The sequence below is a fragment of the Megascapheus bottae genome, chromosome 10 (genome assembly GCF_031878675.1).
Source record: "Megascapheus bottae isolate mThoBot1 chromosome 10, mThoBot2.hap1, whole genome shotgun sequence".
In the NCBI taxonomy this organism is placed as follows: Eukaryota; Metazoa; Chordata; class Mammalia; order Rodentia; family Geomyidae; genus Megascapheus; species Megascapheus bottae.
In genome coordinates this window covers 2,467,624-2,483,575 of record NC_143518.1, presented here as the reverse complement: position 1 = coordinate 2,483,575, position 15,952 = coordinate 2,467,624, and the positions used below count along the sequence as shown (strand labels likewise).

Genomic DNA, 15,952 nt, shown 5'->3' with positions numbered 1-15,952 from the left:
GGTGGAGTAACGGGAGCCCGGCGCGAAGTTGCCGCACACGGCCCGGTGGTCACCACGAGCATCCGGGTCCCCCGGCCCCACCGCCCCGGGCGCCGCTCCCCAGAGGCCGCGCCCTGGGTGCGCCCCGCCCCGCTCCGCACTCCGGCTCGGGAGGCCCCGTCTCCGCCCCGCGCGACCTCCCGCCCCCCTCCTCCCCAGCCCGGCCCGGCCCGGAGCGCGCAGGCGCAGCCGGCCCCAGAGCCCAGCCGCGCCCGTGCCGTCCACGCCACGCCACCGCTCGCCATGGGCCCGGGCCCCCGTCTGCTGCTGCCGCTCGCGCTCTGCCTGGGGCTCGCCACGCTCGCGTCGTCTTCTGGGTCTTCGGGCGTGCGCAAGCGAGGCCCCACGGTGACAGCCAAGGTGACCGGGCGGCGGGCAGCAACTTCTCTCCCCGCGGACTGGGTACTAGGACTCGGTGTCAGGCCCGGCGTCCAGGGCTTTCTCGGCCGCTGGGATCTGGGGGTGGCCGCGCGGTGGGGAGCCTCGAGGGGCGCCGCCCCGGCCTCTCCGGGGCAGCCCGGGCTGGGACTGGCCGGAGACCGGCGGCGGGCCGGGTCTCCTGGAGTGTGGGGGGCGGAGGTGGGGCGCGCAGTCCCCGCCCGCCGAGCCCAGGCTGCCCGGCGCGGTGGCTGCCGGCCGGCCTGGGTGCCCCAGGGCCTCCGCCCTCGTCCTGGCCCCCCTCCTCTGCCTCCTCCTCCTTCCAGGAGCAGGGGGTGTTTTTTCAACTTGGGGTGGCCTGAGGATCCTGCACTTCTAAAGCTGGGCTCAACCCTCCTGTCTCTGTGTAGGGTGCAATCTAGCCCCGCTTTCGGCCAGTTTCACCCAAAGTTAAAGTGATGAGTGTCGGAAGAGAGAAGGAACCACTGCTCAGAATCTGGGCTATGGGACTCACCACTGGAAGAGATGAGCCGTGAACTAGTGGAATGCTTAATCCAGAATGGCAGAGCCAGACTCAGGTGGAGGATCCGGATATGGAGTAGGAAGGAAGTGGGGAGCTCTGGTTCAGCCCAACTCCTGGTGTAGGGGAAGAGACAAGGCCCTGGTTGTTTTGAAAAGCACAGATTCTGGATCCCTTCGCAGTGCCTTGGTCCTTCAGGTACATAAAGCTTCCGGAATTGGTGTGTGCCAGGCCAGAGAGCTGAAAGTTTAACTCTGATGGTTAAACTTTCAGTCACTTATACAACTATAAAATGTGGAAGAAATGAACCTGGGAGAAAAAACCACTAGCCTGCCCAAAGCTTCGGGTGGTAGGAAAGCCACTCACTGGTGTATTCCAAGTGTGATCTCTCTAGGACAGCGTGGCTTAGGGACAGTGCTAGAGTGGGCACAGGAAGGCCAAGCAGAGCCTTTGAGGCCTTGGCAATCCTTGCCACTGGGGGTCTCATTCTAGGTGCAGATAGAGGGTATGCGCCAAGGAGTGACTGTTGCTGGTCCGTGCTCAGAGAACTGGGAAGGCATTCTGAGTCCGGGTGGACTTGGATTAGAGTGGTTATTTTAGGAGATGGATTTTGGAAGTGTAATTAACAGGTGATTTAGAATAGAGGGAGTGAGGGAGAGGGAGTGAGATTGCTAAAAAGCAAAATTCAGGCTGCATGCCATTCGATGTAATTTTAACAGTGGCTTTTAGTATATATCCCCTGTGATTTTGAGACATTCCATCCAAAATGCTGGATAAACACGGAGCAGAGACCCATACAGACCTCATAGGCAGCAATTTTTTGGGTGTGGCCCCTCCACTTACCGCTTAACACTCTCTAGTGGTTCTGGGCTGGACACCACTAGGTTGAGACCGGGAGAAAGCACTGGCTGTAGGAAGGGAAAGCTGGGATGGATGTGTGCCGAGTTCTCTGAATTCACTAATCTGTTTATCCACCACATTTATCAAGTTCTGAAAGCTCATTGTATAGTCTTATACAGATGTCCAATCACTCAGTTCAACTATCAGTTTACTTTCTAGAACAAGTAAATAAGATGGGAAAATGATTAAGAATAATCTTTGTCAGACACTGGTGGCTCATGCATGTAATACTGCTCAGGAAGTTGAGATCTGAGGATCATGGTTCAAAGCCAACCCAGGCAGGAAAGTCCAGGAGATTCCTATACCCAATTAACCACTAAAAAAGCCAGAAATGGAGCTGTATCTCAAGTGGTAGAGTGCCAGCCTTGAACAAAACAGCTAAAGGACCATGCCCTGAGACTCTGATTTCAAGACTCAGTACTGGCACACACACACTTATTAACTAAGATTTTTTTTTTTCACTTTACTAGAATCAAGAAAACTGTTTTGTTTTTTTTTTAATACTCCCTCCCAAAGTTGAAAGATACTGCAGTTTGGGTGGGTGGGATTATTTCATGTGCATGCAAAGCTATGTGGAAAAAATAGGATTTTGATTGACCAGCTATGCTGAATGGGCAGCTCTTTTTTCTTTCTGCACTCCCATGTTTTATTCTTCTTCCTTTCTAAATCCTCACATATACATGTTTCTCCTTTAATTTAAAGCCCTAGAAGGCCTTAGTGGTGACTCACTGGCTGTTTCTCTAGGATTCGGTACCTGAATCTTCTTGGGGTCCCCATGTTGGTGCCGGTATTTCACTGATGCAGTCTGACCAGCTTCTCTTCTTCACGGACCATCTCACCTGTCTGCGGTTGGCACTTCCTCTCCTTGGGCCACACTGAGTGTTCCTTCGTCTTCTGAACTGCCTAACCTAGAGGAAGGGTCTTCATGCTTTCTGGAAAGCTCTCTTATATAAATAATAATAAAACTAATGCCGCCCTGACATGTAAAAACTAAAAATGCCACACAGAGCGCTAAATATCACATCACCCCATGACAGGCACGCTGACATATTGGCAGAAGCTCTTGTCTCGAACTAAAGCTTGACAGTCTTTACTTACTGATTTTTCTAAACTGCAAGACATCTTTTTTCTTTGACAACCTTTCTTATATTTTTTAAAGCCATCTCTTGAATGTCTTTTTTTTAAAACCCATTCAAACAGTAAATTGGTTCCTATAATCTAAACTTGCTAATAGAATGCCCTTTGACTCCATAGCCTTTTCAAGCCCCTGTCTCAGAATTGTCTTCCAACAATGATTTATGAAGCAAAATGTGTATAATTTTTTTTAAAAAGTCTAAGAACTTTGAAGATTTCATCTATAAAGAAAATGACTCATACTCGCCTCTGGATATGTTTTCTTTCTTTTGTTCTAAGATGTGACAGAGAAAGTAAAAACTCATGTGGGTGACGTTGAGACCCTGAGTGACGAATCCAGTTCTAAGCTCAGCTTAGGGTCTGAACAGGTTTGCTGCTTTCTGGCTGGGGCTGGGACCTGGAGCCTTTCTGGGGCCTGGGCATGAGTCGCGGGGGCTCTAAAGAATGCTTTTGTGTTTCAAAAAACCTTTCAAAGTCTCCTTGACACCTTGATAGCTACGAAGAACTCATCAGGAGTTTCAGTGTTTGAAATGACAAAAAAAACCCCAAAAACCCAGATGATTAGCTTCTTTCTCTTCACCAAGAATAAAGAACATTGCCTTTTCTTTTTTATACTGGTCCTGGAGCTTGAACTCAGGGCCTGGGCGCTCTCCCTGAGCTTTTTGTGCTCAAGGCTAGTGTCTACAACTTGAGCCACAGCACTACTTCTAGCTTTTTCTGAGTGGTCTATTGGAGATAGTCTCACAAACTGTTCTGCCTGGGCTGGCTTCAAACTGCAATCTACAGATCTCAGCTTCCTGATTAGCTACGATTACAAGCATGAGTCTTTGGCATTCAGATGGCTGCTGCCCTTTCCTTCCTCCCTTCTACCCTCCCTCCATCCCTCCCTCCCTCTTCCGCTTCCTCATCCTCTTCCTCCTCTTTCTCCTTCTTCTTCTGTCATGAGATTTGAACTCCCAGACTGGGTGTTACCACTGCTAAGTTCTTTTTCTCAAGGCTAGCCCTCTACCACCTTGAGCCACAGCTCCACTTCCAGTTTTCTTTTCTGCTTGAAAGAGCTGACTTTGAACTGTGATCCTCAGATCTCAGTCTAGGATTAGATCTTAGCTAGGATTCGAAGCATGAGCCATCAGCGCTTAGCATCATTGCCTTTTCAAAGGGCAGCATTCAACCAGGCACCAGGGGCTCACACCTGTGACCCTAGATACTGGGGTATGAGGATTTATGTTCAAAGCCAGCCTTAGCAGAAAAAGTCCATGCCACTCTTATTTCTAATTAGCTGGCCAAAAGCTGGAAGTGGAGTTCTGGCTCAGGTGATAGACTGCTATGTTTGAGTGAAAAAAGCTAAGAGATAGTTCTCAGGCCCTGAATTCAAGCCCTAGGACCAACACACACACACACACACACACACACACACACACACACACACACACACACACACAAGCATATTTTCTACTGCTCTCCTCATCTGTGCAGCCAGGACACATTAGTGTTGGCCTCAGGTGTGAGGAGGAACCGGATTCATGAAGACTTCATTGACTGAATCTGATAGTACTGAAGTATCAGGTATCAGCATCAAATGTGCATGGCCCCAAAGTAGTTTTCACTAAGTATTTGTTGAGTGCATGCCTCTTTTGCACAGTGGTTTAGAGAAGGAACAGTTTAACTGATAGCAGGTCTCACAACTACGTTGTAAAATACTAGTAGTGACGATCTATCTTGAATTTTGTCTTTTCCATATTGTAAATCCTTCTATTTTTGCATTTCATTTACCTACAGGTTTTCTTTGATGTGAGGATTGGCGACAACGATGTGGGCAGAATTGTGATTGGCCTCTTTGGAAAAGTTGTGCCCAAGACTGTGGAAAATTTTATCGCTTTGGCAACAGGAGAGGTTTGCCTATTTTATTTCTTTTAACTGAGCATAGGATTTTATCTTCTCTTTTTTTCTTTTGGTGGTACTGGGATTTGAACTCAAGGACTTGTCCTTTCTAGGCTGGTATTCTACCACTTGAGCCACGCCTCCAACCCTATTTTGTTCCATTTTTTTTTGTCCATTGTAGGATTTGAACTCAGGGACTGGGCACTGTCCCTGAGCTTTTCTGCTCAAGGCAGTGCTCTATCACTTGGAAGCATAGCTCCACTTATGATTTCCTGATTGTTAACTGGAGATAAGATTCTCACAGACTTTCCTGCCCAGGCTGTCTTTGAACTGTGATCCTCAGATCACAGACTACTGAGTAGCTAGGATTACAGGCATGAGCCATCCATGTCCAGCCATTTTTTTTCTGCTGATGTTACATTTTTCTCAGTACAGAATTGCTAGAACCAAATGGAGTTCCATAGTGATGTTGGTGTCTCGTCATTATGAATCATGTTCAGATAAGCACTGGGGCCTCTCTCTGTGTATGGGTATTTCTACTTGGGTATTTCATTGAAGCTATCTCTTTAGAAAGGGTATGGATATAAAGGAAGCACCTTCCATCGTGTCATCAAGGACTTCATGATTCAAGGAGGGGACTTCACAGCTGGAGACGGCACTGGTGGTAATGTTATCTGTTGTCTGTTCCTTTCTCCTTTCTCCCTTGCTCTGACATGAAGCCTACATAATAACCCAGTGTACTGAGACCTTTAGTCAAAGAACAAGGCTATGGACTCTGTGAAAGGGTGGTGTGGGCCTCAGTTGTCATATGCTCGTGGTCCTGTCAGAGTTCCAGGAAATGGTCAGTGCTTACTGTCTTCCACAGTGGACATATGTTCATTTGGCAGAACATTTTTCAGCTATTAAAAATGCTATGCTAAGGTGGGCACACCTGTCATCCTAGCTACTGAGGAGGCCGAAATCTGAGGCTCACAGTTCAAGGCCAGCTAAGCCAGGAAAGCCTGTGAGAGTCTTATCTCCAATTAACCACCAGAAAATGAGAAGTGGTGTAGTGGTTCATAATGGTAGAGTGCTAGCCTTAAGTTAAAAAACTCAAGGACAGCACCCAGGCCCAGAGCTCAACCCTCCCCCCCCCAAAAAAAAGCTATACTACTAGTTGGTAACAGACAAATGGGTGACCATGGAAGGAGGAGATAAAATGTAAGGCCATGTGTACATGAGGTGGCACCAGTTGTGGATGAGGAAGATGGGTGGAGGAGGGGCATTGCACACATGTACCCTACTTTTGTCCCTTTGTTCAAAAGTTTGCTGTTATTGCAGGGTGCCAGTGCCTCATACCTGTAATCCTAGCTACCTATAAGACTAAGATCTGAGGATCAAGGTTCAAAGCCAGCCAGGGCAGGAAAGTCCAGGTGCTCAACTCTGATTAGCTACCAAAAAGCTGCAAGTGGAGCTATGTTTCTAAGAGGTAGAGTGCTAGCGTTGAGCACAAAAGCTCAGAGACAGTGCTCAGACCCTGAGTTCTAGTTGATATTATTGTTTTTTGTTGTTTATTGTACTGGAACTTGAACTCTCACCAAACTTGTTTGAGCTATGCCTCAGTCTAGCACTGCCAGTTAATTGGAGACTGAGTCTCTCAGACTTCTCTGCTTGGGCTGGCTTTGACCTGTGATGATCAGATCTTAGCCTTCTGAGTTGCTAGGATCGCAAATGTGATCCACCAATGCCTGGAGAAAGACACTGTTAAGAGAAATGGTTGGGCTGGGAGCTTGGCCTAGTGGTAGAGTGCTTGCCTAGCAAGCATGAAGACCCGGGTTTGTTTCCTCGGTACCACATAACATAGAAAAAAGCCAGAAGTGGTGCCGTGGCTCAAGTGGTAGAGCACTAGCTTTGAGGAAAACCCAAGAACAGTGCTCAGGCCCTGAGTTCAATCCACAGAATAGGCAAGAGAGAGTGGGTGTCGGGGGGGGGGGGGGAGATATGGTTCCTGCTGCAGCTACTGCTTTGCTGACTTATTTCTATTCACAGTTGATCCCTGGTTGAACCTAATTGCAGTCACCCTCTGTGTCCTAGAGCGCTAAAGTCCTTAGGCCTTACATGCAAACTAGCTGCTCTGGCTCTTGGAGCTGAGGCATGAAGCATTATGAGTTCCAAGTGAAAATCCTGCTCTGTTTTTTTTTTTTTTTTCAAGTTTTGTAACTTTCCCAGTGTCAAGTCGGATAGAGCAGCCGACTCCTTAGAGTCATTGGGGGAGTAAGCTCAGTGCTGGTGACCAGGTGGGTGCTGAGATAGGAGTGGCCCAGAATGTGTGACCTGGATAGGTATTCTCATCCCATTCCATCTGGCATTGCAACCCCAGCCTGCCTTTCAGTCCCTCCTCCTTTCAGAAAGAAACACTTTGGCCTTTTGGGCTTGAGGTCAAAGAGTTTCTTCCCATTTTGTGCTATATTAAAGGCTTTGTTTGTGGGTTGTTTCAAGTCCAGTGCTTGGTTTCTTTAGAGAGCTCACCTGTGCCCACCTTACATCTTCTTAAGTGACTATCTTTTCCCATCCCTGTCTCCTGTGGGGTTCTGTGAAGAGTTGACTTTTGTTTGACATCTGTTTGCCTCCCACCCTTCCTCTTTCGTTGTGCCAGGCGTGAGCATTTATGGCGAGACATTTCCCGATGAGAACTTCAAGCTGAAGCATTATGGGATTGGGTGGGTGAGCATGGCTAATGCCGGGCCCGACACCAATGGCTCCCAGTTCTTCATCACCCTCACCAAGCCCACCTGGCTAGATGGCAAGCATGTGGTGTTTGGAAAAGTCCTCGATGGCATGGTAACTTGATATTCTTTCTTTCAAAGCTTGGCATGTGTTCTGTCTTAAAGTACATTGTTAGAATAAGGCCATATAGTGTGACGCTAAATGAAAGGACCTCCAGGATATAGAAACAGAAGCCATATAATAAGTGATTGTTGTCCTTAATGTACTATATTATCTCTCATCTCTTTTGCTGTTCCTTGGCTATCTCATATTGTTACAGTATGTTACCTTGTTATCTGATATATTGTATATATGCATATTTGGTTATTTGAAATCGGATAGGGAAGGGGGGAAAACAAGATGAGAGGCAGAGGTGGGGGGAGGGAAATGGGGACCAAGACATGAGAAAGGGTCTCAATGAATGTGAAGTAATACACCTTCTATCTGCTGAATATAATGTAACCCTTCTATTAATTACGATAAAAATATATGAAAAACAAAAAAAGTACATTGTTAGAGATTGGCAGCTTCTAATGTGAGAAGGGATTATAGTTTTGAGGCACTGGCATCCAACGAGAAGAATGATTTCGAGAATTGCCCTGTAAGGTTTTGACTTGGATTCTTTTGCTATTCTTTGAGGAATTATAGCATAGATTCTGACTTTAATTCTTTTAATATTGTTGCTTGCAGCCAGGTACCAGTGGGTCACACCTTCTAATTTGGTGGCATCTTCTAATATGAATAAATTATATATGGTGTGTCATTAGAGCGATTAGAGCAGAAGCCTGGCATCTGACATGGAGAAGTTAAATATTTGATTTACTTCACCATTGGCTGGAAATGGAAAGCTTTTCTAATGCAACCAAATAGAGCCATCAGCCTTGAGCCTTGAGTAAAGAATCCTAGTGAGAATGTAAGACTCTCAATTCAAGTATTAGCAAAAAAAAACCAACTCATATCATTGTGGGCTGTGCGTGTATATGCATATGCCTGTTCACTTGCACACATGCATGTATGTACACAGATGTGCACTAATATCTGGGCTTCAACTTTGGGTTTCCTTGGATTTTAGCAAGGTTCTGTGTTTACGATCAAGGTTAAAATAAGGGGAAAGAGAAAAACATTTCCTGTTCTTTTTTTTTTTTTTTTTGCCAGTCCTGGGGCATGAATTCAGGGCCTGAGCACTGTCCCCTAGTGCTTTCTCAACGCTAGGTCTCTACCACCGGAGCCACAGCATCACTTCTGGTTTTTCTATGTATGTGGTACTGGGGAATCAAACCTGGTTCTTTGTGCATGCTAGGCAAGCGCTCTACCACTAGGCCTAACGCTCAGCCCAAGGCTCGTTAGGTTTTGCTCATGTGTTCTTCACATACAGCTGGTGCTCTACCATGTGAGCTACATCTCCACTTCCACCTTCTTACAGCTTTACTGGGGATAAGAGCCACATAGTGTCTTTCCCAGGCTGGGTCTGAACCTCAGTTCTTAAACTGAGCAACTAGGATGATAGATGTGACCCACTAGCAGCTGACTGCAAGTAACAATTATCTTAAAAATTTGAATCTATTCTATAATCTCAAAAAATAGCTAAAGGATCAATTCAAAACCTTAAGTAGGGCTGGGATGTAGCATTTGCCTAGCAAATGCAATATCCTAGGTTTGATCCTCAGTAAAAAGAAAAGGAACGAAAGAGAACAGTTTTAAAACAACAACAAACAAAACTTTAGGGGGCAATTCAAAAAAATCATTCTTCTTGTTGGGTACCTGTCACTCCTAACTATAATCCTAGCTACATAAGAGGCTGAGATATGAGAATTGCAGCTCAAACAGCCAGAAAGAAAAGTCTGTGAGACTCTTTATCTCCAAATAACCAGTGAAAAGCTGAAAGGTGGGGCATTGGCTCAAGAACTACAACACTGGCCTTGAGAAAAAATATTGAAGTACAACACTCAGACCTTGAGTTCAAGCCCTAGGACCAGCACACACACACACACACACACACACACACACACACACACACACACACACACACACATACACATGCAATTAAATGCATGCATGGCTGGCCTTTATACTCCTGAAGATACTTTCCTCTTTTATCCAAACATCCCTTTTTTTTTTTTTACATCTTCTACCTTCAAAATCTAAGACATGAGCTGCATACTTACTGTTCAGAAAACTTATCAAAAGTATTTCCTTTCCCCCCCCTCTTGAAGAATTTAATTGGAGGCACTATGGTTGGAACTGAGGGCTTCACAACTGCCAAGAAGGTATCCTATCACTTGACCCATGTCCATAGATGTTATTTTCTTTAAGTAGTGTCTCAGAATTTCCCCTGGATTGCAGTCCTTCTGTTTCTACTACCTGCGTAGCTGAGATGACAGATGACACTCAACTTTTTAGCTTGCGCTGGCCTCAAACTGCAGTCCTCCTGATCTCAGCCTCCCAAATAGCTTAGGCTACACATGTGAGCCACTATATGCCTCATGAAAGCATCTTTCCTGGGCCAGGAGTTTGTCCTAGTAGTAGAGTGCTTGTGTAGCATACAGGAAGACCTGGGTTTGATTCCTTGGTGCCACATACACAGAAAAAGCTGGAAGTGGTGCGGTGGGTCAAGTAGTAGAGCTCTAGTCTGGAGGAAAGCCCAAGGATAGTGTTCAGGTCCTGAGTTCATGCGCCAGGACTAGCAAAAAAAAAACAAAACAACAACAACAACAAAAAAACCCAACCATCTTTTCTGGTCTCCGATATCCTCTGTCCTTTAATGTGAAGCACTGTGGTCCGGGGCCTGTGAAGCCAGCCAGAGCAGGGAACAGAGCCCAGCTCCTCTGAGACTGGGTTGTACAGTGTCCAACTCAACCTGAGATCAGTTGCTCCCACCACCTTAGAAAGGTTAAACCCAAAGCCTGGGGCTTTGTTACATCTGTCTGTCTTCTGGCCCATTTTGCTACGTCTAAACTAGTACTAGTGCTGGAAGGGATGGGGGGGGGTCAGTCAAAATCTGCACTAACTCTTATATTGGTGGTAAAAGATAAATTGGAAATGCTTTCTGTCAGAGCCAAGTGCTTACAAAGTATAACATTATTAGAATATCAAATACTTATTGAAAAGGAACTGAGAAAATAATACCAATATATTATCTGATGAACAAAGCAGAGAGTAAATTTTATTTTATCTATATTATTATGACACGTATTACATATATATGCATGTAAATGTATAACACTTATTTTTTCCATCCTTCATCTCCCTACTCTAATAGTCTAAGTTTTCTTACTTAGTTTGGTTTTCTTTTTCCATTTTCTTTTTCCTACTACCAGGGTTTGAATCCAGAGCCCTGCTAAACTGTTCTCTACTCTCTTTTTTTATTGTTATTATAAAGGTGATATACAGAGTATGTTTCTTGATGGACAATGTCACCCCTTCCCTCTCTCTCCCAGTTGTTCCCTCTAATTCCACCCACAAGTTGTATAGTTCATTTTCAACATAGTATCTAGTGAGTACCACTGCTGCATTCCTTCACCTTTTGTCCCTGCATTCCTGTGCCAGTCTTACCTTCCCAAACAAGCCAGAAAGAAAAGAAAACCAAAACAGCGACACACACACACCCCCTCTTGTTTCTAAACTCTTACTGGCCTTTGTTGCTCACAAAACTCTACCATCTGAGCCATGCCTCCAGCACAGCTTTTCTCTGGTTAACTAGAGATGGGATCTCTCAGACTCACCTGCCCAGGATGTCTTCACACCACAAACCTCCAGATCTCAGCCTTCTTAGAGCTAGGATTATAGGTGTGGGCCACTGTCCCCAACTACTCCCATCATTTTTGGCAAGATAAAATTATTTCCCACTGTGCATTCAGATCTGAGTTGGTTCTGTCTCTGGGCTCCCATAGCCGCCAGTCAAAACTGAGCTCCAGGTCTGCTCTTGTCTCCCCAGACGGTGGTACACTCCATAGAACTTCAAGCAACTGACGGGCATGACCGTCCACTCTCCACCTGCTCCATTGTCAACAGTGGCAAGATAGATGTGAAAACGCCCTTTGTGGTGGAGGTTGCCGACTGGTGATGACCAGCAGAAACCAGAAAACACTCTGGCAGACATGTGTGTCTGAGCATGCACGGGCACATATGCGTGCCTGCGGACCCTAGGCTGTCTTGATTCTCCAGTTTCTGAAAGTTTTGCTTTGCTTTATCATGCTCTTTCCATTTCCCACTCTTCACCACAGCTATTTTTTTAAACCCATCACTCAGTTGGGTTTAATGGCAATAATCCTACAATATGACGAATGGGATTTTGAAGCCTGCCAGGTCAGGAAAATCCATGAGATTCCAGCTCATTAGAAATCACATGGCTCACTAATAGAGTGCCAGCTTTGAGCAAAAATGCTGAAAGGGCATCCAGGCCCTGAATTCAAGCTTCAGTACCAGCGAAAACAAAAACAACAAAACCCACTCAATGTTGACTTTGTATGACTTGATAAATCACCTGTTCAGGGTCTTTGAGTTGAAAAAAGTATGTCTTCTTCTTCCAATGGTGCTACTTGAAATTAGAAAGACTATTGGCTCTTTAAAGCACATCATCTTTTATTTATTTTGTTTCACCTAAACTCATTGGTATCTCGATGTTGGGTGATGCTGAAGATTGGCTTGAAAAGATGAAGACCTGAAGTTTATTGTAGTGTATTCAAACAATTTTTGTCAGGCAGGTGGAAATTCAATTGGTATAAACTGATGTACATCATAAGGAGTTTTGAGTGACAGAAGGTGCTTTATGTTTTCCATATTAAATACTTTTGATATAAATTCACTTTTTTTGGCAAGACTTAAAGTTCTTCAAAAATAAATTCACAAGCCAGATGCCAGTGGTTCACACCTGTAATCTTAGGAGGCTAAGATCTGAGGATACTGATTTGAAGCAGGCCAAGGCGGACAAATCTGTGAGACGATTATCTCTTCAATTAACCAGCAAAGAGCTGGAAATGGAGGTATGGCTCAAGTGGTAGAGTGCCTGCCTTGAGAGAAGAAGGTAAGGGAGCGGAGCTCAGTGGCTCATACCTGTAATCCTAGCTACTCAGGAGGTTGAGATCTGAGGGTCACGGTTCAAAGCCAGCCTGGGCACTACAGTCCGAGAGACTCTTATCTCCAGTTAATCACTAGAAAACCAAAAGTGGGGCTGTGGCTTAGGGGGTAGCCTTGAGCTGAAGAGCTCAGGGACAATACCCAGGCCCAAAGTATAAGCCCCATGTCTGACCAAAAAGAAAAAAGAAAGGAAAAAGGAGAAAGGTAAGGGACAGCACCCAGGCTCGGAATTCAAGCTCCAGCTCCCGTACTGAAAAACAACTTTTATGTGTAATAAGTACCTAAAAGGCCTTCACTCTAGTGGTAATAATGAACACATTACAAAGATCAAAAATCAGAATCTAACACAATTGAGTAATTTGGAATGGGAAGTCATATGCCTTTCATATCCCGACTACAAATGTTGGTAAAGCACTAGGTTTCACTTGCTGTAGCATTATTATAAAGTTTCTTGAGTCTAGTTGCAGTGGGAAGGAATTTGTTAGTCCCTCGCATGGGTTAGAGTTATGATTCAGGTTGTTTTTATATCAGTACAGCAATGCCATCGTGGTTGAGAATCTCAGCTTTACACTGAGCCTAATCTGTCCAGATGGGAAGAAAACAGAGCTCAAGCCTCTAACAGGCACCCAGTGGAAGCCAAAGGAAACCAACTAAGAAAATTGTCGTGTTTTTTATTTTTAAATTTTTACCATTAAGCACTTATACAAAGGTTACAGTTCATACAAGTAATTATTATGGGACTTGGATATACTAGGTACCAGAGTTTTGAAGGTGACAATAATGGACAGAGAGGAAAAGCCCTAGGAGCTGAGGTTCTAGTGGGGGAGACAGAGATAAATGAAAGGGGTAATGAGAGGTGGTAAGGAGTGCCCAGGTGGGTCCAGCTACGAGTGAGGCCTCTTGAGAGATCTGTCTACACAAAGGAAGGAGGAAAGAGAGGAGGGTAGGTAAGATCTACCAGGAGGAGAATCCAAGGGTCCTGAGGTGGGGGAGGAGTGGATTCCAGGGCAGAAAGGCAGGGGGTGTGGTCTGGCATGAAGGTGAGTGTGAGGAGCCAAACAGGGAAGAGTTCTGGGACGCATCACCTGGGGTCTGGAGCTTGGTGACAATTGTAAGCACATTGGGCGTTGGCAGTCTCAAGCCATGAGAACACTGGCTTTTTAGAAAGATGATGTAGTCCATGCAAAGATTTGTGTGTGTGTGGGGGGGGGGAATCAGCCATGGGACTTGAACTCTGGGCCTGGGTGCTATCCCTAAGCTCTTTAGCTCAAGGCTACCATCCTACTCCTTGAGCTACAGCATCACTTCCGGTTTTCTGATGGTTAATTGGAGATAAGAGCCTCATGAACTTTCATGCCTGGACTGGCTTTGATCTGCGATCCTCAGATCTCTGCCTCCTGAGTGGCTAGGATTACAGGTGTGAGCCACCACGCCAGGCACAAGGAAGATTTATATAGGATCTAAAATGGAGGCAGTACTTAATTGGGATACTTAAACATAATGCAGCAAGTCTTCTTTAAAAATGATTTGAACTGTGGTAGATACCATTGCTCTGGTGAATCCAGTATCATGGTGATGGATGCCCTTATTTTGTTTTCTTTGAAGAATCTACCAAATCGTAACAATTTTTTTCAAAAGGAATAGGATTCATCTGGGCTCAATTTTAACGCTTTCATTCTATGACCAGTTGGCTTCATTTTTGAACCTGTGGTGAGTGAGAAGATTGTGGCTGAATCGTGGTGATGCTGAGCTTCTCATGTGTAGGAGAGAGAGAAGAAGCAAAGTACACCTTTTGAGGGCCATCTCCCTCCCACCCCGGCTCCCCCTTTCCTCCCACCTCCTCCGGCAGGTCTTACTTCCTAGCTTCCATCACCTTCCCAAATGCCCATCGTATCCAGCCCTCATGGTCCAGTCACAGCTCAAGAGCACTGTCAACTACAGAACATACCCTCAACACAGGAGTCTGTGTGTGTGTGTGTGTGTGTGTGTGTGTGTGTGTGTCTGTTGGCACCCAGATGCTATCCTTTAGCTTTTTTGCACAAGGCTAGCATTCTACCACTTGAGCCACAGCTCTGCTTCCAGCTTTTTTTTTGGTAGGAAATTGGAAATATGAGTCTCATAGATTTCTCTGCCTGGTCTGGCTGTGAACCATGATCCTCAGATCTCAGCCCCCTGAGTAACAAGGATTACAGGCGTGAGTCACCAGCGTCAAGCCTAACATGGGAGTTGTTTTCTTTTTTAATCCATAATAGATGGATACACACCTGGACTGGGGAAGTCATTAAGTCACTTGACAAACATTTACGTGGTATAGGTTAGAGCTTTAACAATGTCAGCCCTCGTGGCTCCACGAAGCCAATAAACATTTGGAAATACACCTCATGAATAAGCAGCAGAAAATCAGATGGGAAATAAAACCAGGAGAGTGTGTAGCCAGGGCCAGCCCACGTGGGGACTGATGGAGACTGGAAGCTATGAGCCTTGGGGACACTGGAAGAAGAGAGTATATCTGAGGGATAGAACAGTGTTCCAGCAGGGGCAGAGTGGGTTCAAGGAGCAGCAAAGAGGATGGGTGTGCAGAGCCAGGCAAAGGGGAGGGGCCAATCGTGCATTGCTTTACCTGGGCCTTTGGCGATGGCATAGGCCTGAATTCTTGGTTGTTCTCAGTCATGTTAATAAGCCTCCATCATGGGACTTCTGATGCAATTATTAGGAAAGTCAGAACTCTTTCTACAAGAGGACTGAGAATGAACTCACCAAGAAGCAAACTGCTTCAAGAGCTAGACAGGTCCTGAAGACATCATTCAGTTCCTCTGTTCAGTCATGTCTCAACTTCCCATGACACAAGCCAATAATTTCTGGCTTTGCTTAAGCCAGGGCAAATTGATTTCCTTTAACTTGAAACCTAAAGTCTTTGTGTAGTACAGCAATACCGAAAGCATTCTATGATGAAGACAAGGAGAAGGAAATGCTGAAAGACACCTGAATTCCAAATGGTTATGAAATCTACATCTCGTGATAATGTGCACTTTCTAAGACTGGTATTACAGGCATGAATGCAGATATGGTTATGTTAAAGAAAAGTGTAGAAATTCTGCATGTGGTAGAACAAGATTAGAGTCACACCAAGTACATGTAAGGGGTGGGATTTTTTTTGTTTTACATTTCAAACAAATACCTTTAGTTATGCAGAGGAGTTCCTATTCAACGCAATGGTTTGTGGGCAGAGTGCATTGTGATCAGTGTCTCCCCTTTCTTGTTCCTCTCATCTCTCCCAGT

The 15,952-nt window shown here is 45.4% G+C and overlaps 1 protein-coding gene across 2 annotated transcripts; it reads left to right on the top strand.

Annotated features, from left to right (window-relative positions):
• Positions 1-239: 239 nt before the first annotated feature.
• Positions 240-12,401, top strand: Ppic (peptidylprolyl isomerase C). 2 transcript variants are annotated; one of them, XM_090340078.1, is made up of 5 exons: positions 240-399; positions 4,751-4,864; positions 5,423-5,516; positions 7,488-7,672; positions 11,532-12,401. In XM_090340078.1, the coding sequence occupies exons 1-5, from the start codon at positions 283-285 to the stop codon at positions 11,658-11,660; spliced, it is 639 nt and encodes a 212-aa protein (XP_090196204.1). In that variant the 5' UTR covers positions 240-282; the 3' UTR covers positions 11,661-12,401. The 2 variants fall into 2 exon arrangements, with proteins under 2 accessions (XP_090196204.1, XP_090196203.1); XM_090340077.1 differs by lacking the exon at positions 240-399 and adding an exon at positions 888-1,135.
• The last annotated feature ends 3,551 nt before the right edge of the window (positions 12,402-15,952 follow it).

Coding starts and splice junctions, on each gene's coding strand:
- Ppic (XM_090340077.1), top strand. CDS start 977: ATGGCAGAGCCAGACTCAGGTGGAGGATCCGGATATGGAGTAGGAAGG. Junction 5,517..7,487: donor AGCTGGAGACGGCACTGGTG/GTAATGTTATCT, acceptor TCGTTGTGCCAG/GCGTGAGCATTTATGGCGAG. Junction 7,673..11,531: donor GAAAAGTCCTCGATGGCATG/GTAACTTGATAT, acceptor TTGTCTCCCCAG/ACGGTGGTACACTCCATAGA.